This window comes from Empidonax traillii, unplaced genomic scaffold (genome assembly GCF_003031625.1).
Source record: "Empidonax traillii isolate 1590-97213 ecotype Southwest subspecies unplaced genomic scaffold, ASM303162v1 scaffold389:size961896, whole genome shotgun sequence".
Taxonomy (NCBI): Eukaryota; Metazoa; Chordata; class Aves; order Passeriformes; family Tyrannidae; genus Empidonax; species Empidonax traillii.
This window is the reverse complement of record NW_020955582.1, coordinates 720819-744684: the sequence shown is the minus strand read 5'-3', so window position 1 is coordinate 744684 and position 23866 is coordinate 720819. Positions and strand designations below refer to the sequence as shown.

At 38.2% G+C, this 23866-nt stretch overlaps 1 protein-coding gene across 5 annotated transcripts in view; it reads left to right on the top strand.

Annotated features, from left to right (window-relative positions):
• NR2C1 (nuclear receptor subfamily 2 group C member 1) overlaps positions 1 to 23866 on the top strand; it is a 51415-nt gene that overhangs the window by 2656 nt on the left and 24893 nt on the right. For 2 of the 5 annotated variants that reach the window (XM_027893468.1, XM_027893465.1), the window contains exons 2-3: positions 14756 to 14831; positions 19277 to 19384. In XM_027893468.1, coding sequence (XP_027749269.1) covers positions 14778 to 14831; positions 19277 to 19384 — 162 coding nt within the window. In that variant the 5' untranslated portion in view covers positions 14756 to 14777. Of the gene's footprint in view, positions 1 to 11066; positions 12029 to 14755; positions 14832 to 19276; positions 19385 to 23866 lie in introns of those variants that run through there. The other 3 variants (XM_027893469.1, XM_027893467.1, XM_027893466.1) reach the window with 2 other exon arrangements.

Genomic DNA, 23866 nt, shown 5'->3' with positions numbered 1-23866 from the left:
ATCCATCTACGTCCTGAGGACCTCGCTGCCACCGTCCAAGCGTGCTTGGCCCCGGCAGATGAACCTCAGGATTAAAGGGTGGGCTCAGTTCCGCGCACACTGTGTCTCACCTAAAAAATCCAATGCGCAGGCTGGAAGGTGGAAAGACCTTCCCCGGTTCTTCGTTCGCGAAGAGACTGGCCATTACAACTATTTCCTTATTGTATTCTGTTGAAAAGGGGGGGAGGGAGGGCAGATGGGTCCACAGGGATCCGAAACCAAACAAAACCCCACTGATACTGTAGCATGCAGTTAAATAGTTCATGTGTGAAATACAGCTACAGAATGCTTACAGCTAATGTGCTAGTCCAGTGAAAACTGGCTTTCATCTGTAATGTGAAATCCAGAATTTACAATACTAAAATTAGTTTGTTCCCTATGTTTTTACTCAATTTTTTTGATTTATTGTCTACTCTTTATATTATGCAATAAAGTTTTTGCAGTCAGTGAAATTGCTGGAATTTCCCTAGAGTTTGGGATGGAAAGCAGTCTCCCTAAATAAAGTAAGCCGTGTCCAATGTTTGGGTCAAAAAGCTGAAAAAAAGCAGTACTCCTTGCTTAAATAAGGGAGCTTAACTGTGTATAAGAAATAGAGTGGCATTGCAGTGCTAACCTGTGCAGGTTTGTTCTGCTGGAGGACAGAGTGTGGATCTCAGCTGGCAGTGCTGCAGCTGGTAGAGGGGGGTTGTGTCTTTCCTGCTGCAGCAGCCAGCCTGGCTTAAGCAGTTTCAATAGAAACCTTCGCTACCCTGAGTTATTTTGGCTGATGCAGGTCAGGGAGCTCTCAGACTTGTTGGGATGTTAACATCCCCTGGGAAGGAGCATAAACTGCTGGGGTGAGTGCAGAGGCCACAGGCTATGACTGGCACAGCTGTGTGCTTTTTTGTCACATACAGGCTGCAGCATGCAACCCAACAGTGACCAGGACACTAAACTGTACCTAGGATACTTTCTGGCAAAGCTTTTACTTTTTTTTTTTCCTCTCAGTGCTGTTTCACGCTGCTTTTAGCACTTTAGACTTGTGTGTGTACATTATCAGCATAAGGTAAGCTGCTGCAAACCAAAATTTTATCAGTCGAATTTTATGGATAAAACTGCAAAGGTACAGTTAATTGAATTCTTACTTTTGTGGATTCAGACCTGTTCATATTTTTACCCTTCAGTCAGCAGCTTTTAATTCTAGAGATTATTGCATTGGTCACCAAAATCTGCAATCAACAAAGTATTTCTTTTTTGGAAAAATCAAACTTGTTAAAATTCCAGTTCTCTGAGAATGGAAGATGGCATGAGCTTTCTGAGCAAGTCCTGTGTATCTTATGATGCAATGCTGTGGGTTTTTTAAGGAAATACATTCCTTCCTGAAAATCACGGTGTAGGAACTACCTTTCTATATCAATATTTAGATTAATTTTGTTGACTTTGCCAGGCCTTCTTTAAAACTCTGTTCAGACTTGTTTAACTTAGATTACTTCTTGTTCAACTTGATAGTGAGCCAGTATTTGTCTGCCTTTGTAGGCAGTTAAACTGGAAACTTGAAAAACGTAAATCACTAAAAAGCTAAAGCCAAACCCTCTGCTATTGTCATATTTTCTCTAATTAATCGTTATTTCATTCCAAAGAGGTTGAGGTTGCTCTTTATAACTTAGCAGTAACTTTGTGGTGTGAGAACTGCCCCATTTGTTTTGGCAATATACTTCCTTTGAAGTATTAGCAGAACAGTGTAAGTGTCAACATGACTAATGGCTTCGCTCATCACTGACTTAATCTGAAGGTTTTTTGCAGTGTTTTTCACACATTTACAGAAATTAAAAAAAAAAAGCCAAACCCAACAAAAATCCCTACAGACAAAAAAACCACGCCACCTCTAACAAAATTGAATCCTGTGGAGTTGATAACAAATTAAAAAAATGGGGAATCATAGAATGACTTTGGTTCGAAGGAAACCTTAAAGATCATCTAGTTCCAAATGTTCTGCAATGGGCAGGGGCATCTTCCACTAGACCATGTTCCTCAGAGCTCCATCTGACCTGGCACTGAACATTTCCAGGGATGGGGCATCCACAGCTTCTCTGGGCAATCTGTTCCAGTGTCTCATCACCTTCACAGTAAAGAACTTCATCCTAATATCTAATCTAAACCTACTCTCAGTTTAAAGCCATTACCAGTTGTCCTGTCACTACATATCCTTGGAAAGTCTCTCTCCTTTCCTGTAGGTTCCCTTCAGGTACTGGAAGGAGATCACCCTGAAATCTCTTTCCTCCAGACTGAACAATCCCAATTCTGTCAGCCTTTCCTCACTGGAGAGGTGCTCCATCCCTCGAATCAACTCGGTGGCCCTCCTCTGAACTCGCTCCAACAGGTCAGTGTGCTTGGGACCCTTAGAGCTGGATGCAGCACTCCAGGTGGGATCTCAGCAGAGCAGAGGGACACAATCCCCTCCCTCATCCTGCTGGCCACGCTGTTTTTGATCCAGCCCAGGACACAATTGGCTTTTCTAGGCTGCAGGTGCACATTGGTGGGTCATGTCCAGCCTCTCATCCAACAGCACCCACAAGTCCTTCTCTGCAGGGCTGCTCTCAATCTGTTCATCACCCAGCATATTTTACATGAAACAGTGTCAACAGTGTTTTACCGGAAGGATGCAAATGAAACTCAGTTTTGTTGTGGTGGGTTTTTTTCATCTGAAGGAAGTTTCCACAGATATGAATATGTGCAAGTTGTAAGGGTTGTGTTACTATTAGTAGTTGAAGAGGTTTGCTGATTTCCATAATCTTCCTTCAGGTATCGACTACCTTGTCTGTGGCTGTAGTTCAGGGAGTACTCCAAGTGGTCATCTTGCATAACACCTGCATGGCCAATTTGGCACTATAGATAAGCTGATGTAACATTACGGGCTTTTCCCCAAAAAGAAGTGATCTTTGTTCTGCTTCTACCTGCTTTTCCTTTGTTATGTGTAACAGTTGTAAGGTGCTGGGTGAATAAAGTCTGAAGATGATCTTACCTTGCAGTTGTACAGCCGCAGAGGCAAATGCAGAGCGGGACAGAACTGTCAGCCAGCAGTGGCTGCCTCTCATGAAATACTGTAATTATACTGTAGAGGATGTACTGCCTCCATGTGTTCAGAAAGAAGGGTTTGCCCTTGCTATGTTGTGTTAGTGTAATCTGTGTGTGCCCGATAAAATGGACCTGACTGAACCTAATCCAGTTAATGGCAAAGTCTTCAGTCAGATGAACTTCCTGGTTTGGTTTGTTGTGCAGCTTCAGCTCTGGTACAGAGAACCAGTTTGCTTTTTTTCCTTACTTTTTCCTTTTGCAAGCTTCAGGTGGAGATACAGGCTGTGGCTGACATTACACAGGACAGCTTGACCTGATTAAATGCCTCTCCTTTCGTAGCTCTGGCATGTAGCCAGCACTCCTGTGAGTGGAGACTCAGCTTGCAGACAGCCCTCTTCCCTTTCCTCCTGCTTCCTCTCCCAGTTTGTGGGGCTGGTGAGCTGAATCAGCTCACCTGAAGCTGTTCAGGTGGGTTCTAGAGATAGTATGATGTAAGCAATGGAAGCCCAGACCTAAAAACGAGACTATCCCTTTGGTGGCCCAAACTGTAAGAATGACTTATCAGTCATCTGAATATTTGTCCTAGCAATTCTGTTTTCTAGTGTTTCCTCCCACTATAGCACTTGCTTGCATGAAAAAGTAGTGAGAGCAATGATTTTAAATTAATTGTACAGACATGCCTACAAATGTCTCTTTCTATATTGCTGTGTGCCTTTTAATGATTCCCTTATGCTTTTATAAGCATCTCATTTTCCCTTGCTTGCCTGCAGGTCTAGCTGCTTCAGTTTGCTGCTGTAACCTGTCTCTTTTACATATGCACACTCTAAGCCTTGATCTCATGCGAATTTAAAAAACAGTATCTAACTGGGTGTCAAGAGTCACATAAATATTCCTTAGTTCATTGATAATGAGAGTCTTACTCCTTTAAGTCTGCCAACTGTTCTACCATCTTGAGCAATATGGCTTATAGAACGATAATCCAAGAATAGCTCATTTAGTTCGCTGAGTTCATTGAGCTTTTCTTGTATGAAGCACTGAGCTCAGTAGCGTCATTCATTTCACAAATGTGTTTTGATTCCTTGGCTTAATTTATTATCTATAAAACATTGCAGAAAACTGCGCCAAAGTATAAAGAAATCTTAGGGGGTTCTGTTACTTCTTTTAAGCACTAACTCAGGCACATTTAATCATAGAGGAATTGTTAAGGAGTTATGTGTAGGAATTTATTAAATTTGGCACAGGCTATGCAGAATTCTTAATTAGTATATGAAGAGTTTGAGAATGGAAATGAGGACTAGTTTCCATTTTAAGCTTTACAGAGCACACAAAGCAAAGTGTGATGACCTGAACTGAAACCCTTAGTTCATTTTGATATGTGTTGAAATCATTCAATACTGAAGCAGTATGACTACAGAGGGAGATTAAGACAACTTCTTCTTTCAGTTTTCTGTTATATTAACCTTTTGAGCTTTCCTAAAAAACCATGTTGATCTTCCTGCATTTGACTGAGTCCTGTGTGTCTTGGTTTAACCCCAGCCAGCCGCCAAGCCCTATGCAGCTGCTTACTCACTCCCCCACCAGCGGGTCTGGGGAGAGAACTGGCAGGATAAAAACCAGAAAACTCATGGATTGAGATAAAGATGGTTTAATAGGGAAAGCAAAAGCTGCACACAAGCATAGCAAAACAAGAATTAATTCACTGCTCCCCATGGGCAGGTATAGGTGTTCAACGATGTCTAAGGCAGGGAGATGGCTGAACATCTGATGTGATGGCAGGGCCCCATCACGTGTAATGGTTACTTGGGAAAGCAAATGCTGTCACTCCAAGTGATCCCTTTTCCTCTTTCTTCCTCCCTTTTTATATACTGAGCATGATCTCATATGATGTGGAATATCCCTTGGGTCTCCTCCCAACCTCCCATGCAACCCCAACTTTCTTGCCAGCACGGCAGTATGAAAAGCAGGCAAGGTCTTGTCTCATGTAAGCCCTGCTCAGCAATAACAAAAACATCTCGACATTATCAACCCTGTGTTCAGCACAAATCCAAAACACAGCCATACTAATCACTGTAAAGAAAATTCACTCTACCCTAGCCAAAACCAGCACACTGATATAAGAACAAAAAAGTAAAGGTCGCAGCAACTTCTGCAGTCATAACTAGCTAATGTGCCTGTACCTCTAAAATATCTAGAACATACTTGTGTAACTTTGTTAGTTTAACAGGTGGATTTAATCTAGGAAAGACCCTTTTATTAAGACATATTCCATCCATATATACATAGTAATTACCAGAATCATTGTTCATTCTATACATAGGTAGTCAGACTGGTTTGACAGTGCCAGCAGGGTAAGCTAAAACTTCTAAAATTTTACAAGCATTGTTTTTGTACCAGTAAAACTGGTCAGGGGTGTGACACTTCTTTTCAAAGTAAACTTTGAATCTTTGGACAGAATTTTCTCATTTTATGTCTTCACACCGATGTTCTTACTCATTTAAAGAGTTTTATATCACAATCATGGTACTTGATAGTGGGGGAGCTATGCCAACAATGTAATGTAATAGAATGAGAGATGTTACCCTTTATATCAAGTGGAGCATCCAAACGTAAAGAAATATGCTTCCTGCTACTGCTTTTAAGGCCTTTAGTCCACACTGGTATAATATTTTGAAATCCTATTAGTAGGAACCTCCTACTGGGACAATTAAAGTTGTATAACTTTTGTCCCTGGAGAAGGGTGAATTAAACATTGATGTCTTCTGGGTATAACTGTACTAGTGGAGAGGTTAGTGCTTCTGACTGCCAACCCTTAAAACTGCTGTCTGCTCTCGTGGGAACATTTCCTGACCCATTTCAGTTGAAGTAAGCCAGAAATACTTTAAAAAGATATTTCCTAAGTTACTTTGACATTGGGAAAACTGGCATATAAAAACTGAGGAATAAGTCAAGAGGAGTGGTTTAGTTGGTGCAAACTAATGAAAGTTTTCCACTGACATGTTGTTTTATTGAGTGCTTATCTAAAATAGCAATGGAAAACTGTTGGACTTGATGATGCCAGATTCAACACCACCCAGTTTGAGCTAACTGATAATGATGCATTTAAAAATAGTTCCGGCTCTTGCCAAGAAGGCTCACTAATTTATTTACAAGGGGCAAAAAATAACGATATGTCGGATTTATGTACAGAAAGAGATTTTGGTAGCATTTTGAGTCTGAAGATTGAAGAGAGAAGCGATAAATGCATATAGAGGAAGTCTAGTGCCTGTCTTTTGTCAAAATGCTTGCTTTTAGTGCTGCTTATTAAATTGATTGGGGGAGGGACTGAGGTTTTGCAAAGAAAAGAGATGGATATATAATTCTGTCTCTTTTTCAAAGGTTTTTGAAAAATCTTTTTTTTTTTAATTATGTGGAAGTAATACTGTAAAACACCTAAGAAATAAATGTAACAGATAGAGAACAAATGCAGTGATTAAACTTGTAAAACAGTTCTAATTAGTATAAGTACAGATGCTGATATTTGTATTACTCTGTACCTAGAGCAACAGAAACAGAGCCTTTCTCTGTTGGGTATCTTCTAAGAAAGGGATTTTTCCCTGGCCCCAGAAATTTACCACTAATGAGAAAAAACACAAAGGGATCATTACAGACAAAGGGAGAGTACAAGAGTACAGAACCAGAATGTAATGGACATTTGCAGAAGCAGTGATCTAATCATGTTGACAGTCTTAAATGTTGTTGATTTGACATAGTTTTCAGCAACATATCTCTTAAGGGAAATGTAAGAAACTTAATATCTCTTTTGTAGTTTTACATTGTTTCAAATATTAGTGGTAGATCTTCAATACCTTAAGCCATGACAGTATCACTGGCTAAATGGCCATGGGACAAAGCATTTCTTACCACTTCGTTTTTCAGAAACTTTGTGGTAAAAGTAAAGGCAAAGAATCTTAAGTCTGATGTGAAACAGGGAAACCAGTAGGGCAATTAAGAACTACTTTAGTTATAAGCAACTAAAGACTTGCATGTTGAAACTGAGTGAAGTAAATTTTTGCAAGGTATTCAAAGGGAGAGATAAATGAAGTAAAAATTATTTGGACAATGTTTGTAAACAACATAGTCCTTGATGTATTGGCAGGAGCTCTGGCTCTCCTTTCTCTCTTGTAGTAATAGTATATTACAGTTCTTGGACATTATAAAGAAGAGCCTTAATGTATGTGCCATTTTTTTCATGTTATGTTCTCTACTCTCTTTTAGAATTCCAGCTCTCATCCTTTCAATGTTTTAGATAACTTTAGAAAGGAAATACAAATATGAGTAGCAGTCTTAAGCATCTGGATAAAGTTTTTGGTTTATCGCCTTTGAAAGGAGAATGGAGCATTCTCAAGGAAGAAACTATCAGTTATTTCACTCAATCTACTTCTTTACTGTACTAGCAATAAACATTCCTCATATATTACCTAATGTGTGCTTTGAAGGTGTGTGGCATGGTTTTGACAAAATATTTCTGAAACCAGGAAGATTTAATTAGATAACAACACCTTGAAGATCATTTCTAATTATTGAAGATCAAAACTCAGACTGTGATGATAGTTAAAGTCAGAATCATTAAGGTTAAAAAACCCTCAAACATTGTGTCCAACTGTTAACCCATCACGATCGTGTTTACCGTTAAACCATATCCCTAGGTGCCACAGCCACGTGACTTTTGAACACTTCAGGGATGGTGATTTCACCTTCCCTGGGCAGCCTGTTCCCATGCTTGTCCACCCTTTTAGTGAAGACACTTTTCCTAATGTCCAGTCTAAACTTGAGGCTGTTTCCTCTTGTCTTGTCCCTTGTTATTTGAGAGAAGCAGCTTGCTCCCCACCTGGCTACAATCTCCTTTTAGGTACAGAGCAGTAAGGTCCCCCCTGAGCCACTTTGTGTCCAGGTTAAACACCCCCAGTTCCCTCAGACACTCCTCATCAGACTCATGCTCTGGACTGTTCACCAGCTCAGGACATGCTCCAGCACCTTAGCATCTTTCTTGTGAGGGGCCCTGAACTGGAGGAAGAACTCAAGATGTGGCATCACTGTGGCCAAGTACATGGCCAAGGAGACAGTCACAGCTCTAGTCCTGCTGGCCACACTATTTCTGATACAGGCCAGGATGCCTTTGGCCTTCTTGGCCACCTGAACACACTGCTGGCTCACATTCAGCCGGCAGCCAGTGAGAACCCACAGAGGCCTTGACCCCTTGATCCAGCCTGTCCAGAGGCCTCTGCAGAGCCTTCCTACCCTCCAGCAGGTCAGCGCTTCTACCCATCTTAGTGACATCTGTCAGTTTACCAAGTGTGCCCTCAATCCTTTCTTCTAGGTTGTCAGTAAAGATATTAAACAGGGCTGACCCCCGTACTGATCCCTGGGGAACACCACTGCTGCCCAGCTGCCAACTGGATGTAGCGCCAATTACCACTACTCTGTGGGCCTGGCTATCCAACCAGTTTTCTACCCAAGGAACAGTGTACCTGTCTAAGCCATGAGCAACCAGCTTGTCCAGGAGAATGCTGTATCAGAGGCTTTACTAAAGTCTGGCTCGACAATATCCACAGACTTTTCCTCATCTACTAAGTCTTTGCTGGAAAATGAAGGTTTATTATAAAGGTTTAAAGGAATATTTCTCAGTTCCAGGTAGCTTTGCGTTTAGAATACATTTATCATTTCATATAAAATAATTCAGCGTTTGAGAATGTTGGCTGGAGTAGCTCAGGGAAAGAAACTTTAAAAACATGAAAAATGTGCTAAATTTTTAAGTTCACATAACAGAAGAAAAATAGCTAAAGCATTTTTCTCCTGCTTAATTCCTTGCAGGGATCTCTAAAGAGTAATTAAGCATAGCTGCTGTGAAGTCTAACGTAGATACCTTAGGTGAGCTGCAAAACTCTTACAGCTGTCCCAAAGTTAGCTTAGAATTTTTAGATAGCCAGTTCCCTTTGATCTGTCCTGCTGCCCTGTCCTCAGGGCAAGAGGCACAGCACGTGGCTGCTCCTCAAAGAGGTGGCCTTGCTGCTTCACACAGCTGGCTGTGGAGCTTGTCTGATTCCAGGGTGAGCCACATCGGGTAGCTGGCTGGGCCAGAAGCAAAGGGTACGGTTTCGTTGTGCAATTCAACTGAGTTATCAGCTTCCCAACCATGGAAATGGAGGTTTACCTCAATCTTCCCTGTTGTCCTCTCTCTCTTGCATTCTAACAATGTGTTCTCCCTTTTGTCTGTGGTAGAATGAATCTGACTGCTGGGTAAATCAGGTCAGTGTGCTTACCTAGCAGATGTTTGTTGCATTCTGCCAGGTGAATATTCAGTCTTTAGTGAGTTGAATTTTCCTAGTATATGGTCAAAACCACCACAGCTTGGTCAGGATGAGCAGGACATCCTTCCTGGGTGTGAGCTGTAATTTTGTTCAAACTGCCTTTGAAACTATTCCCTGACACTGCAACTAAGAAAGAGATTTCTTCCAGTTTAGTTGCTTGAACTGACTTCTCAGTGTATGCCAGTGCAAGAAGAGATAAAGTGTTAAAGCAAAAATGGGAAATGGGATAAGAGTGCTTTTCAGCTCTCCATTTCAGTAGTTGAGCTGCAATATGAAATGCTGCCTAAAAGTTTGTTATTGAAATATTGAAGTTTTTTCAGCGTGATATGTGCTCTTCAGAGCAAGGTCACATGGTTTATTGGAGATGATTTAAATTAAGATGTTTTAATACAGACTGCTGGTGTTACTGGCTTTGTCAGTTAGTACCTTTGTGTTTAGATATCACTAAGTTAAAATAAGGCCACAACAGAAAAGAACCTACTACTGAATGTTTATGCAAATTGAAATTGCAAGTATCAAAATATAAAGCATCATGTGATTAATATGTCAGTTCTTGTCAATAATACTCAGCGAGTGCGTTCCTTTCCATTGTGTGCATGCCTCTTGTGCTCATGCTCAGATGATTTGTCCACCTTTGACAGTTGGTTCTGCATCCAGAGATTGAATTTCTTTGTGCTTATTCCAGACAGCATGAAGAGATAGGAGAGGTTCAACCTTTTCTCTAGGTTCCTCTTCACTGTAAGAGCTCAGTCTTGTTTGTATACTTGAAGTCCCGTGTTCACGCAAGTCTAGTTCAAATGAGAAGCAGAGTTCCCTTCTAAATAAAACTCAGAAATTCACTTGTAATGGTTTATGCCTCTCTGAGAGTTAGTTTCCCTGTGACTGGTGCATCACAGTTGAATACATACGTATTCCTTCACTGCATCACTCCAAGGTAGAACACGTCAGTTTGAATCACTTTCAAGCTGAGTTGAAATACATCTTGTCTGTGAGGGCAGTCACATCTGGTTTAGGAGAACTAACTGGCAGGTACAGAGTAATTCCTTAAAGCACATACCTTGATTCTGAAGGTCAGTCTTCTGTTTCTTACTGAGACTACGCTGTAGAAGTGTGCCTCTGAGCTGCAGGATGAACTAACTAGCAGAACAGAGTAATTGGATGAGCAGTTTTGTTTAAGGTTCCTGTGTCTTAACAGGATTGAGATGTATGAGAGTCATACTTGAAGCTCATAGCTCGTGAATTCAAGTTCAGAAATACTTGGGTTTGAAAACCTCTGTGAACACAGATTTCTCTTTTTTACTTCTAAGAATCACATTTCAAAGAAAATCCTTTTGACCAATAAATTTTTTCTGATTGGGGAAGGGTAGGAACATCACTTATTTAGGGACTATTAATCTAGTCAGACTTTCAAAGTCCATTGTAATTTCATTAGGTTTTTATTTCACAGCATCACCTTCAAAGCTGTTTGCTGCTTAACAGTTTGTCAGAGGATTTGCTTTCCACTGCCCTTTGCGTTTTCTTTAATTTCATTTATTTTGGGAGTATTTAGGCTGTATTGCTACAACTGAGTAAATCCTGAACATTGTGACTGGACAACACACCATTCTGTTCTAAATGCTTTCCTGCTGTTTTCACATCTCTAATTTGGGATTCCTGGAAAAATACAGCATCAAGTCAGGGAATCTCTTTTAGAGAACCACTTCCACTGCTCTTAGCAGTAAAACTAGGATATAATTGCATTGCTTCTAAGAATAAAGGATGCTTATGACCAGTTCTGGATTTGAGAGACCTTAGTATTTTCAGTATTTTATTGTTGCTGTTTGATAACCCTGAATTAATAATGTAAAAATACCTGCTCTCATAAGTATTTGTCTTGCTCACAAGAGAGAGATCTTGTTGCAGAGAGGTGTCAGCACCAAAGCAGAATTCTGCCATAACCAGTACAAATTCTACCTATGCTCTTGATGAGGATTTGGCAGTTTGGCAAAGAACACAAATTCCAAGCTCAAGAGCATAAAGTTCAGCATCTCAAAGATGAGATACCATTTAGTTCTGTGTTAGGACTTGAAAAGTTCAGTGCCTATCTGCTAGAGGACTAACTACTAAGGCTGAAAAGTTGAAAAGTCTGTGCTGAAGAGTGTTTCTATTAGACAATACAAAGTTTAGCTGTAAGTAAGCTCATGTGTGTGAAGCTGCTGCAACTGCACTGTCTTCCTCGCTATTTTCAAGTAGGTTTGACTTACATTTCTCATAATTGGAAAATAATACCCTTTCTAGAAATAGTGAAGCAAGAAGATAGATCCATGCCAGTCTCCAAGGTGTAGAGTACTTCAGCTTATGGACCAGAAGTCTGTGCTAGGCCACTTCACCTGTGACTGTACGTTGCTTTTTTTTCCTTCCTTATTTCTTCAGCAGGTTTGTCTGTAAGATCTAAAAATAAGTGTGTCTAAGCTTCAGGGCTCATCTCGTAACAAATTTCAGAGCTGTGGAGGCTTCAGATGGCTTAAGATGATGGAAATTGCAGCTGCTGTGGAAAGGTGTGACCTACAGTTCCCCTCCACCAGTGGTGCAGCAGTAGCATTTGCAGGGAAATGTAGCAAGGGCAAGTCATTCCTTGGGCTGAGAACTAACACTGACAAAAATAACACTTTGCTGTTGGCTGCAAAGTCACAGTTGTATCAGTAGTGGGAGCAGGGAGAGATATTGAAAGCTCAGGCCGAGAGGCAGATCAGGCTGGCCATTTTGGTGACAGAATTGTTTTGAATAAGGTAGCAGTGACTCAGTTAAAAAGAAAAGACCTTTACTCCTTGTTAAGACTGTAGACAAACTAATTATGGAGGCTTGGAGAAATTAGGTACCTCCTTCTTTCATTTACTGACTTGGGGGTCAAAATATTAATGTGTTACTATGCTAATTTGAAGTAATTGTATGACAGAGAACATTAAAGAGGATCTTTAATCATCATTTTGCAGTGCCACAGATATAAGTAAGAATTTTTATTATTATTATTATTATTATTATTATTATTATTATTATTATTGATGTCTGAGTCCATTTCTGTAAAAGTACTTTTCCTGATTTTGCCTCCTGTGCAAGTTCAGTGTTTGACTGTAGCTTTCACTAGACAAGCAGTGAATTCAACTTTTCACTGTATGGTACTGTTAATTTCCATTTGCTGCTGAGCTAATGCAACACAGCTATAGCAGTAATAATTAGTATTAAGTATTCTTGTTGGAATATTTTAATTCTGCAGGAGTTTTAGAAAAGCATGAAGTGAAGGCAAAGCTGTAAATGAAAGTAAAGCTGTAGGCTCTGTTGGTAAATATGGCTAAAATTGAGAAGGTCATATTCGTGCTTTTTTACAGGCTTTTCTGATGGGAAAATAATAGGTTGTCTAGTTTCTTTCCGGAAAGTAATGTAGAAAGTGCTAGAGACTAATTGCAAAATGGAAGATGTTATTGCTGTCTCAAAAGGCTGACAAAAGGGAACTGCTTTCTTGTGCATAGTTCTTTAAACTAGACACATAGTGAAATACAACTTTAAAAGTAGATAATTGTTTATTGTGTCCTGGAAAATATCTGCACAATAGACCTATATGGAGGCAGTCAAAAGATTTTGCACCTCAAACTAATTTTAAAAAAATAGGCGATTTTTTGTAATTGCGAGCAATTACAATTGCAAGCTGTTGTTTCTGTAGCCAAGAAAGTAGTACATCTTTGAGCTGTACAATATTCCAGGTGACATCTCTAGTCCAAAACTCCACCCAAAACGGGATCAGCTCTGAGACTGGACTAGAATGTCAGCATTTTGCTTAGTTTACTCTTAATTTTTTGAAGAATTATGGTATGCACAATATTTCTGGTATGTCAAATTGTTATGAAGCAGTAAGGTCTTCCTTTGAAATAACTCTGCAAAAAATATATCTGTCTTGCCCAAAGGTGTGTTTCCCACTAAATAGTTCTGTAATTTTCTTTTAAGACATTAAATCTTTCTTTGTTCTATTTTTTTTGGTAATGAAATAGTACTGATTTCTGACACTGTGTGTGTTAGCGGTGCAATATGTTGTTGCTAGTATTTTATTTAAAATAAGAAAACATTGATAAAACACATTGCCTGTCTTGAAATTGTAGAGTGCTCTTTGAATAGTGATTGTGCTGCAGCTCAGTGGATGCAGAAGTGGGTTAATAGAATGCTCCTGCAAGGATGCTGACACTTGTTAGATCTTCTTAGGAGATAATGCTTTTCAGCATAAGCTTCAGTCTCATACTTTTTTATGTGCATGCCTCTCATCTTTTGTCTTAATTTAACTATTGATGCAGCATGCTAGTGAGTGGTTAAGAACAGTCTACAGTGCCAAAATATTTCTGTATTTCCCCACTGTGCACACCTCCGAGTCCTGCAGTTCTTGCCTAGTCAAAGCAGATTTCTCTTTCCAATTGTAAGAGCAGAATCAGCTTCAAAATGAGTTAACTTTTATATTTGCATGGCTGATTGGGGAAGTTTGGAGATCACTGGGGTAGGATGTAGTTCCGAGAAGTTCTAGCAAAGTTAAAGAGTGTAAACCCACTAGCTGTATTAGTGTAAGAGTACTTTATTCGTATAAGAAGTAGGTATTGCAGTGCTGTTAATACAGCTTTTGTCAGTAAAATTAAGTGTTTATTTGGTGCTGCATAGTTTGTGCATGTTCCTTTTAAGTACTGCCTGGTGAGTAGTTGTATAACAATACGCAAATAAATAAGGCTCACATCTGAGTCCTTTAATTAATGTAATAGTGTCTGTTAAACCGTACAAAATTCTTCTTACGAAGATTAGAGTATGTGCTGTAGCTACAGTATTGATAACAAAACAGCATCTTTTTTAAAAAAATATATATTTTCTGCATCCCAAGTAGTGTTTCCTATTAGTTACAAAATCAACCTTCAGGCACTCCTATTAATACTAAAAACCCAGTATAACTTCAGAAGAAGTTAGGCTTGCCCCTCTCGATTTGCATTAACAAAACTGTCTGTGTTCCAGTTTTTTAAGATGTTAAATATGTCCCTGCAGATGTCATGGTCAGTAATAGGCTTCTGTTCTCACAGGGATTTTATTATATTGTTGCTCTTTGGGAAAGCAGAATTAAAAAATAGGAAGTATCTATGAATAAAACAAATAGAAAATAGATTATTACTTTTATAGTTTAATCAAACTTTTAATTCTGCAGGGATGTCATCTTCAGAAAACTGTAAATGCACTTCTGTGACCTGTGTTTTCCCCAAGATATTTTTACTTTTGAGAGTACAGATGTTAAGCATCTTCTTTCCTTTCTTTGACAGGAAATTCTGGTGATTAAAGATCATGGCAACCATAGAGGAAATGGCCCATCAAATTTTTGAACAGCAAATGGGAGAGGTACATGAATTTTGAGTCCTATTTAAGAGAAATAGAATAATAAAATGTACAGACTGATATGTAAAAACCAGAATCAAAAGAGAAAATCTGTAGTACAGCCAAAGCTTCTGACCCTCTGCCCTGGAAGGCTAGAAGAACTTACTATGTCTGTTTTATAGTTATGCTGCAAAGTCTTTTTTACTAAAGTTTACCCCACAGAAATTTAAAAAAAATCTAGTAGTATTTCCAGTAAGTGACTAACTGTTCAGCTCTGCTGTTTTGGTCTCTAGTAACTTCTAGTGACAAAAGTCAGCACATAGCTTCTACTTTCCAACTATACAATTGCTTCAGTTGTCATTTTTGTTTTCAGTAGTAAAGGTTTGCCATGGTCTTCACTGTAAAAATAGTTGCTGGTGTTTGATATATGTCAAGAAGTAAGACTTGTTTCTGAGACTTCTAGTTTTCATTCTCTGTAAGCCACGTGCAGAACCTGTGTACTGCAGCCAGAGAAGTCCCAGAGATGCACAGATAGTTTGGGAGTGTGGATATGAGTACATGTACTTATTTAGAAGGTTCTAGCATAGGATAGGCTATTTAAAATTAGCACCACTTTAAATTAGGTAGAAGCAGAAAATTATTTTAAATAAATGGTATTTTTTAGCTTGAAATATCCACTCTTGATTTGTCTAGACGTAGACTTACTTCTCAAGTAATTGTAGTTCCTCTCAGTCTTGATTTCAAGTGGAAAGGTTGGAGCAGAGTGGGATGGTTAACTCTATTCTGAATAAACTAAACTTTTACTGTTGTAGCATCTGAGTGTTGCTAAGGCTCTCTCAAAACATAAGTGATTTATGTGATGTATGATGTTTTCATTACTTGTCCTCTTTTTAGGTGAGAACATATTACTACTGTAGTTTCAGTTTGGGAATATAATTCCTTGTGGAGGGCTAAATAGGGCTGTATTTCCTGTTTAAATTTTTTCTTTTTGAAAATACAAGGCTAGTCAAAGCTAGCTGACGTCTACATTTCACTCAGAAAAGAGGGTAGCATGAGAAGTGTTTAGCCTCTGTGAAGGTTGCTTCTCAATTTCATAATGTGATTCCATGAGACACCGAGCTGACCTAACATCTCAGTGCCATAGGAGAGAGAGGGTCCTTCCTCTGTTTCTTACCTTGTTTAATTTCCATACTAACAACAAGCTAATAACCTAGTCAAAACATATGGAATGTTTTCTGCTGGATTAGCATTGAGTAAGTCTGAGAAGGCTCTAATGTGTACCAGAGGCAGCGTAAAGGAACCGGCTGATAGCCAAAGGAAGGCAGGGAGAAGATGGAGGCACTGAAGGTGCGATGCTGCAGAGACCTCTTGGCTACTTCTGTTCATGGTGAAATTGCAGCTCTACAGTTTCCATGGCTGTTGTTTTGTCAGCAGTGTGGATTAGGATTTGTCCTTTAGCAAGGTTTTACTGTGTCTGAGACCGTCACACCGTATTTGGCAGCAGTGCGGCTTAAGCGTTCCCCGGTCCTCACTTAGCCACTTATTGTCACGCTATGCTAGTCTTGCTCATGTAAGCTCTGTGTGTCATTGTGTGATGTAGAAAACGAGAAAGAAAAAAGAATTACAGGATAGCAGAGGAAGGTTTGCCTCCTTCCCGGTTGTGATCATTGTCCTTATTTTGTACAAGGTGCAGCCACTCAGGCACGTGGTTGGAAGAACTGAAAAGCATCACCCTGAGCAGTATAAGGTGGGACTGTGTAATCCAAAAGTACCGTCAAAGGTGCATGCCGTGCGTGAGTGTGCTGCCTGAAAGGCGGAGTCAGCAAGGAAAGCAGTCTCACAGCCTTCATGTAATCGCTTACATTCTTACCTGCCCGCAGGCTGTAATTGCTCGGTGGCGTTCCTAATCCCTGTAAGCATTGAAAAATCATAGTTTAGGATCTATGGAACTTCAGCAGTATTTTTGCTAGCATTTGTAATTCTTTTGAATGTTGAAGTCGTTTTAATTGAATTTACAAGAAAGATTTAAAGGAGTAGAACATTAAAAGAAAAAGATATTTCCATTTTGAGGAGAATGGAAAATGCTACTGTGTCTCATTGAAATAATGGTCAGAAGTGTTCTGTGACATAGTATTTGACTTTTTTACAATATTGTTCATGATGCATTTTACATCACAAAATTAGCACAGATTATTTCACAGTGACATTCACAAACATGCTTTTGTTAATTTAGGGCTTTTTCTGGCATAAAAGCAAAACATTAAAGCAAAGTATAACCCTGCGTGTAAGGGACATTGTGCAATGATTGTCTTTTCTCAAATTCTGCCATCTGCTAATCATCTTTTGCTCAGTGTGAGATATTTCCTATTTCTACATCAAGATCACATTCCTTGATTCATGTAGGGAAGTTACCTGCCGAGAGCAGCAGCATTCTTCTGTTTTCAGTGACTCTACACTGACTATATGGGGGTTCGTTTCCACAGTCCTACCAGTTTAGTGTAACAAAGGAAAGCTACGTAGTTGTTGAAAGAGAGTCTGTCACATGCATACAAAATACAGTTTTTAACAAATATTGCGGTTATTTTTATCAGTGCTCTTTTTACTGCCATAAAAAGCTGTGTTCTGTATGAAGTAAAATTGTCGAGCTGACATTTTGTGGAGTTAAAGAGCAGCTTTACCTTACACCTCATGTAGATGACGACATTTTGAGGGAGCAAATGTAAAACAGTCCTGTAATATATAGCTTATTTTGTAAAGCAAAGATAAATGCACATAAAACTTCAGTTGCTTCTAAATCACTACATGAACATGTCATTTTGAAAGGCTGATGCAGAATTTTAGTGCTTGAAAGTATCTCTCTCAAACTCAAAGTGCTGCTGTATAGGGAGCACTTTTTTGTCCTTTGCTTAAGCAAAGAAGTGGATGAATTGTTTGACTATGGAAAGTACTTATAAAAATCAGGTATTTTTAGAAAGCAGTGTTCAGAAATGGCTTGAGCGCTAGTTTGACAAGCATGTCTTTTGATGGTGCTGGCAGTTTAAGCAATGCCCCCAGCAGCTTAATCCCACTCTCTCATTTGCTCTGATAGGTCTGCTTCTGAGCATTGTGGAGATGTGGATTGAAGGTTTGATCGGTGCTAAGAATAGCCTTTGTTTGTCTGTCTGTTTGCTGGGCTGCTTCTCAACCTGCATCGGTGTCCTATTCCAGATCACTGAGTGACTACCCAGCCAGTTTTACCTACCAAACCGAAGGGAGAGGAACAAGTAGATTATAAGACTGGTGCCAAAAATAACACCTTCTTGGGTAAAATTTCAAAATCAACTTAGGCTGATGGGAGCTTGTATTTCTGCTGTAAGGGGAAGTCTTACCTGCTCTGTCCCCTTCTCACACTGACCTCCAGCCGCGTGTTCTGGCCTACTTGCTTCTGCTGATACTGGCGTTTACATGGTGGAGTGGCTGCAAAATCAGGAAACTGATCCAAGAGGAACAAAAAAAGCTCATAACCTGTTCTGAAACAGTACTTTTACTGCAGTACAGATATATATTCCCTATATTAATTGGGAGGGGCAGGAGGAGAATCAGGTGCAGAGTACTATATGAATAATGGTGTAAATACTGGGAATTACGGATCTTCAGATAACTGCAAAAAGGTTTTGGAGTTACTCCAGAATTTAAGGCAAAAACTTCAGTTTGAAGATGTCTGTAAAGACAAATTTCTTTTGTACTACAAAAAGTCTGGCCTTTCTGATCAAGCCTCTGCAAATAGCAGCTGTACCTAATTTTGATTGACAAGTAATTTAATAAGAAATACCTTCCCCCATATACCCTTGGCTTTAGGATATGAAGAATTTTTTAAATCTTGATAATTGCATGAATTGTATCTGAGAGCATTCACACAAAGATTTTAGTATGATATACTGCTTGCCAGCTTCATGTGATTTCTTAATTTTCTCTAACTTTCTTGATAGTTTCCCAGTATAGAATTCTGTTGTACTGGTTTTGCTGCTGTAACAGAAAAACAGAGCAGAAATGACCCATTGCTGTGTTTCCACTCCAAACATTCTTTTATCAGTTTTAAGTAAGGCCTTAGACTATTTTAGTGCAAATGTAGCACAGCTATGATGATAGATACTGTGCCTCATGAACATCAATAGTAATAATAAATATTGTTTGATTCACTTACATGGACTTGTCAACAATTAATTGTTTTACTTAACATATTTCTAAATTTCACATTGGAAGGTATTTCAAAATGGGTTTAAAACAGAATTTTCTAACTAGTGAAATTAAGCTGTTAAATTAGATTACAAGCATTTGCATTCCTTATAGAATAAGTGTCAAGCTTTCCATAGCCTTGTTCAGGGACATCAGAAACTGGTGAAACCTTAAGATTTAATCCATTAAGGTAGTGGATCCACTAAAACAGTATATGCATTGTCAATCCATTAAATTTGTTTCTTCCTTCTTAGGTTACACATTCGCAGGAAGCTGTTACACAAACACTAATGGATGGGACACCACAACGAATACAGATTGTCCCTACAGATTCAGGCCTCTCTTTATCACAACGTATACAGGTATGCCTCATCTCATACATTTTAAAAGCAGAGATGAACTATTTGCTTCTGCCACTTTTCACATGCAGTTCATTTTTATTTGCATCATGTTACTTGCTTTAATGTAAACATCCAGTCCTGGGTGGCAGAGACCCTTTCTATATAAACAGAAATAAAACATCATTCCAATCTTCCCTTTTTTTGCCCTTTTTTTCTCATAAGAATTTTAACATTACAAAAAACTTCATTCACTGAGCAAGAAAATACTTTTTCCAATACTGTAAGGATACTATTCTTTGAAAGTTGAAGATTTTGTAGATTTGGTGATTCAATTGAGTTGGAGCATTTCTACATTTTGGAGCGGAGGGGAGTGAAATACTGCTTTGTATCATTGATCCAGGTCATGAAAAGGTGCAAGGAAACCTAATGTCTGAGGAGGATACTGATTTTTGGTTGTCCCAACCCATGTTATATGTCCTGTTCATAGCCTGGTCAGGTAATAATCTCCAGTTCAAGTGAGGATGTGAAGGTTTTGGCAGTGTAGGTAATTAAATCCACATACAAATGTGTATATGGAGATCAAGAAGATTTGGGGAGTGCAATTTTTTATTTTATCCCTTAAAAGTTAGTGCAAATCCTTGCAAAAGTTTTATTTTTAATTTTCATCATAGAGAAAAATATCCAATGCAGATTAAATGTAAAAAGTATTCTTAGATATATGTTGTTCATACAAATCACCCATGTAAGTGAGCCAGACTCTAGTATAATCTTGGCTGCTTTTTATTCTGCTGGCTTCACTCTTCAACATTGTTCTGTGTTTTTTTCCGTTTTGGCGCATTATGTTCAAGCTTTCAACCTTCCAAGGCACTTCACAACCACCCCCCATACATGTTGGGATATTTTTAGTTTTATTACCACCCATCCTGTTCTCTAGTCATGGTACCAGTCTTTCCTATCCAGTAGATCTTTATTCTCTCAACTGTCTCCACTCTTTTTGTTTTACACTTTGTGTGCAGCTGTACCTTTTATTAACATGTTCATCAATTAACCACCATCTCTTTCCCCTTGATTTTCCTGTTAATGTCTGTGTGCTATAATATCCCAGTAGTGTGAAGCCATTTGATAAAATTTCAGCATCAGGGTCTGAATGGGAGACAACAATATACAAGCCTGTGAGCCTTTACTGTTGAACAGTGCTGTTGGTTCACAGCCAGCGTCAGGCTTCTAACCCTTCTCTGACAGCTTTTTTGAGGGGGAAGACCTGCTCTTGGTTAGGCACTGTAATTAGTGCAAATATAATGAATGTAGAATAGTTGTATTTCTAGGGACAGAGACCTTTATGTAGTTTTTTGGTGTCTTACGTAGCTGGAAGATCACTTGTTACTAACCCAGCTGCTTTGTTCCTTGTCTTTTTCCATCATGCTCATTAATTCTGTCTTCAAAATGGATGGTAAGCACTTTGGTGGTTGTCTTTTGATATGTGTGGAACAATACTCAGTCAAATGGCATCCGTCCTGCAATAGACTTCTGCAAACGTGTCACCTATATCAAACTTAGTAATAAAAACTTTCTTCAGCAAAGAATTAATGCAAAGAGTAAAGAAGTGTGTAGAAATAAATGCATCTAAGTGAAACGTCCAAAATAAATGTTACATTATTTTTCAGTCAATATTTTTCCTTTATTGTCCTTTATTATTGTTAAATACACACAATTACCTGAAATCTTGAAATACTGAATACTCAGTAAAATATTCTTTAAAACATGTTTCATTAGTCACCCTTTTTAAGGAATGCTAACATTTCTCTCAGACAAAAATTGAGTGTCAGATTTATTAAACAGGTATTTCTGTGCAAAACGGGCTGTTATGAACATGTGGATTAGTCCTCTTTGTTTAGACAGTTTCTTTTTTCTATAATAGGAACACGCAGTTATTGACATGTTTAATTTACTGAAATGATTTTCAAATGGAAATCAAAACTTGTTAACAAGGCTTGAAAGCAATAAAAGAAAATAATATCCTCCATTATCATCAGGGTGCTTAAATGAAATCAGTGAGGGAAGTGTATTTTTATGCAGTCAATCCTGAATTGATGTATTCCCGTTCTATGACATTATCATTTTAGCAATATTGAGTCTCAGATTATTAAGAAACATAATGTGTTGTCCCTGAGCCCAGATAGATTCCCTGGAGAAGATAAGTGTTTTTCTTTTTCCCTCTGATTATTTTTTTCTCTTATCTCAGCATTTAGGTATTTCCAGTTGTTACACTTCAGTGAACTTTTCGGATTTCCCATTGCAGTTTAGGTGGGGGTTTTGCAGGTATATGGCCATAAGAGGTCAACTGCAGACAGAATGTGGTTAATTGTTTAATTGCTTTCTCTTATGCCTCTGTCAGTTATCAAATGTTTGATAGCTGAGAAACCATTTGTGCAGATTAAACAGCTTTCTATGGATATTAACACTGTACCTACTATATTGTGGTGAAAACTACCTGGGCATCCTCCCAGAATTGCAGGAACCCATTTGAAGAGCTGGGACTCTTGTTTGTTCAAGAGGAAGTGAAGTGAATTGGGTGAAGTAGCAATGGTTCTTCTGCCTACTGTCCTGCCATATGTATCTGCAGATACATATATTTTTTTAAAATTACACAACTGGACTACAATAGGAAAAAAGATAATTTAGTATATAATCCCCCAAAAAAGTGTAACTGTAGTTCAAATTTGTGTCTTCACTCTTTGGGACATGCTGGTTTTTTGAGCATATTTTGTATAAACTTAACTAGGTCAAGTATGTGCCTTTTTTGATGTTGCATTTGTAAGATTTGGTGGGAGACAGATTTTAGATACAACTGTCTTTCAAAGGGCAGGTCTGGAAATTGAAGAAACAGCACAATATTCTGTGTTTGGCTTTTGTATAAATACGCATTCCTGTTGAGGATAACACATTGGATTTCTCATAATCCCAATAAAGTAGATGTGTTTGGAAAGAGTGGGAATGGACCATCAGCTACTTTGAAAATAGCCAGAAATGACACAGGAGAAATAAAGATTGTAAATGAAAGAAAACAGAAGAAGGAAAAGGAAGTTAAGAAAAGAAGAAAATTAAAAGGGCAAGGAGGGTTGCCTTCTAAAGAATATAGAGCAAACATAAAGGAATTAAATGGAGAAATAAGGGACTACTGTACCCAGTTGTGGTCCTAGACGTGGAGATATCTGAGAAAACTCAGCAGAAAATTAATCATGTTGATAATTACTGTTGTGGTTTTGCATTGTCTTCTCACCCTACACCCCAAATCTCATGATAATTCATGTTCTTTAGTATTTAGCACTTTATCATCTTATTTGACCTTCTCTCTTAAATAAGCTTTTCATTGTGTTTAGTAGAGACAAAAAATTGAAATTCGATCCATTAAAATGTTAATAGCAAAAGGCCATCTGAAAGAAACACAATAATGTTGCATATTTTGAAGCTCATGATTTGTGAATATTTGAAAGTGGCAATATTACTTTATAACTGTTGAAATTAGATACTCATTGCTGCTTATCTTTTTAAAACGCAAGCTATGCACAGGTTTTTTAAACACAGATAAGTATACTGAGCATTTACAGAAAGAATAAACCTGTTGTGAAGGTGCAGTAGCAAAGTTCGTAAAGACTTGTGTGAAATTATGCCTCATTCAGTTTCTTTGTGCTGTGGTTCTCCACTCAGGAAATACAATTAATATTGCCACCCTAATTACTGTGGAATTAGTTATGGTAAGTGTTAGACCATGAAATAAATTATTTAATCAGTAATAAGGACTATATAAATGTTAGGGATAGGTAGATAAAATAAATGTTTGGTTATAGGATAAAAAAAAAGTTAATAGGAGCTATTTTATTGATCTGTAATTCAAAATAGTTTGCAGGAAACAGTCTGTGCAGGATAATTCTACTTAGTCTCCAGAATAAACCAGGCAATTTTCAATATAGGCATTTTGATGGAGCAATGAAGGGACTAAACGTGAGATTTATGATGGAATATATACGGAATCTTGATTTTTTTTCTGGAGATTATAATCTTTTTACAAAGTTGTCAGAAAATGGAGAATTATTTAATAATTATTTAATATGTTGTATTTGTGCTTGAAAATAGGGATAAAATGGAAAAAACAGCCTGTAGGATTGTTTTTGATTATTAAATGAAAATCAGTTTTTCCTTAAAAAAAAAAAAAAAAAAAAAAAAAAAAAAAAAAAAAAAAAAAAAAAAAAAAAAAAAAAAAAAAAAAAAAAAAAAAAAAAAAAGAGAGAGAAAATCTCGGGGTCAGAGATTCTGTTTGACTTTTTTTATATAGAAATGTATATGTAAAAAAAAGATCCCCACAAAATGAAGCCTAAAATGTATATACAGGTACAACAAGATTATTGCTTCTCTTGCTGTTTGATGCTTACTTTTTTCACTTGAACATCTACATTTGTGCTTTTAAGAAGTTTTCTGTTAAGCAATCAAACCAGGGAGGTGCTG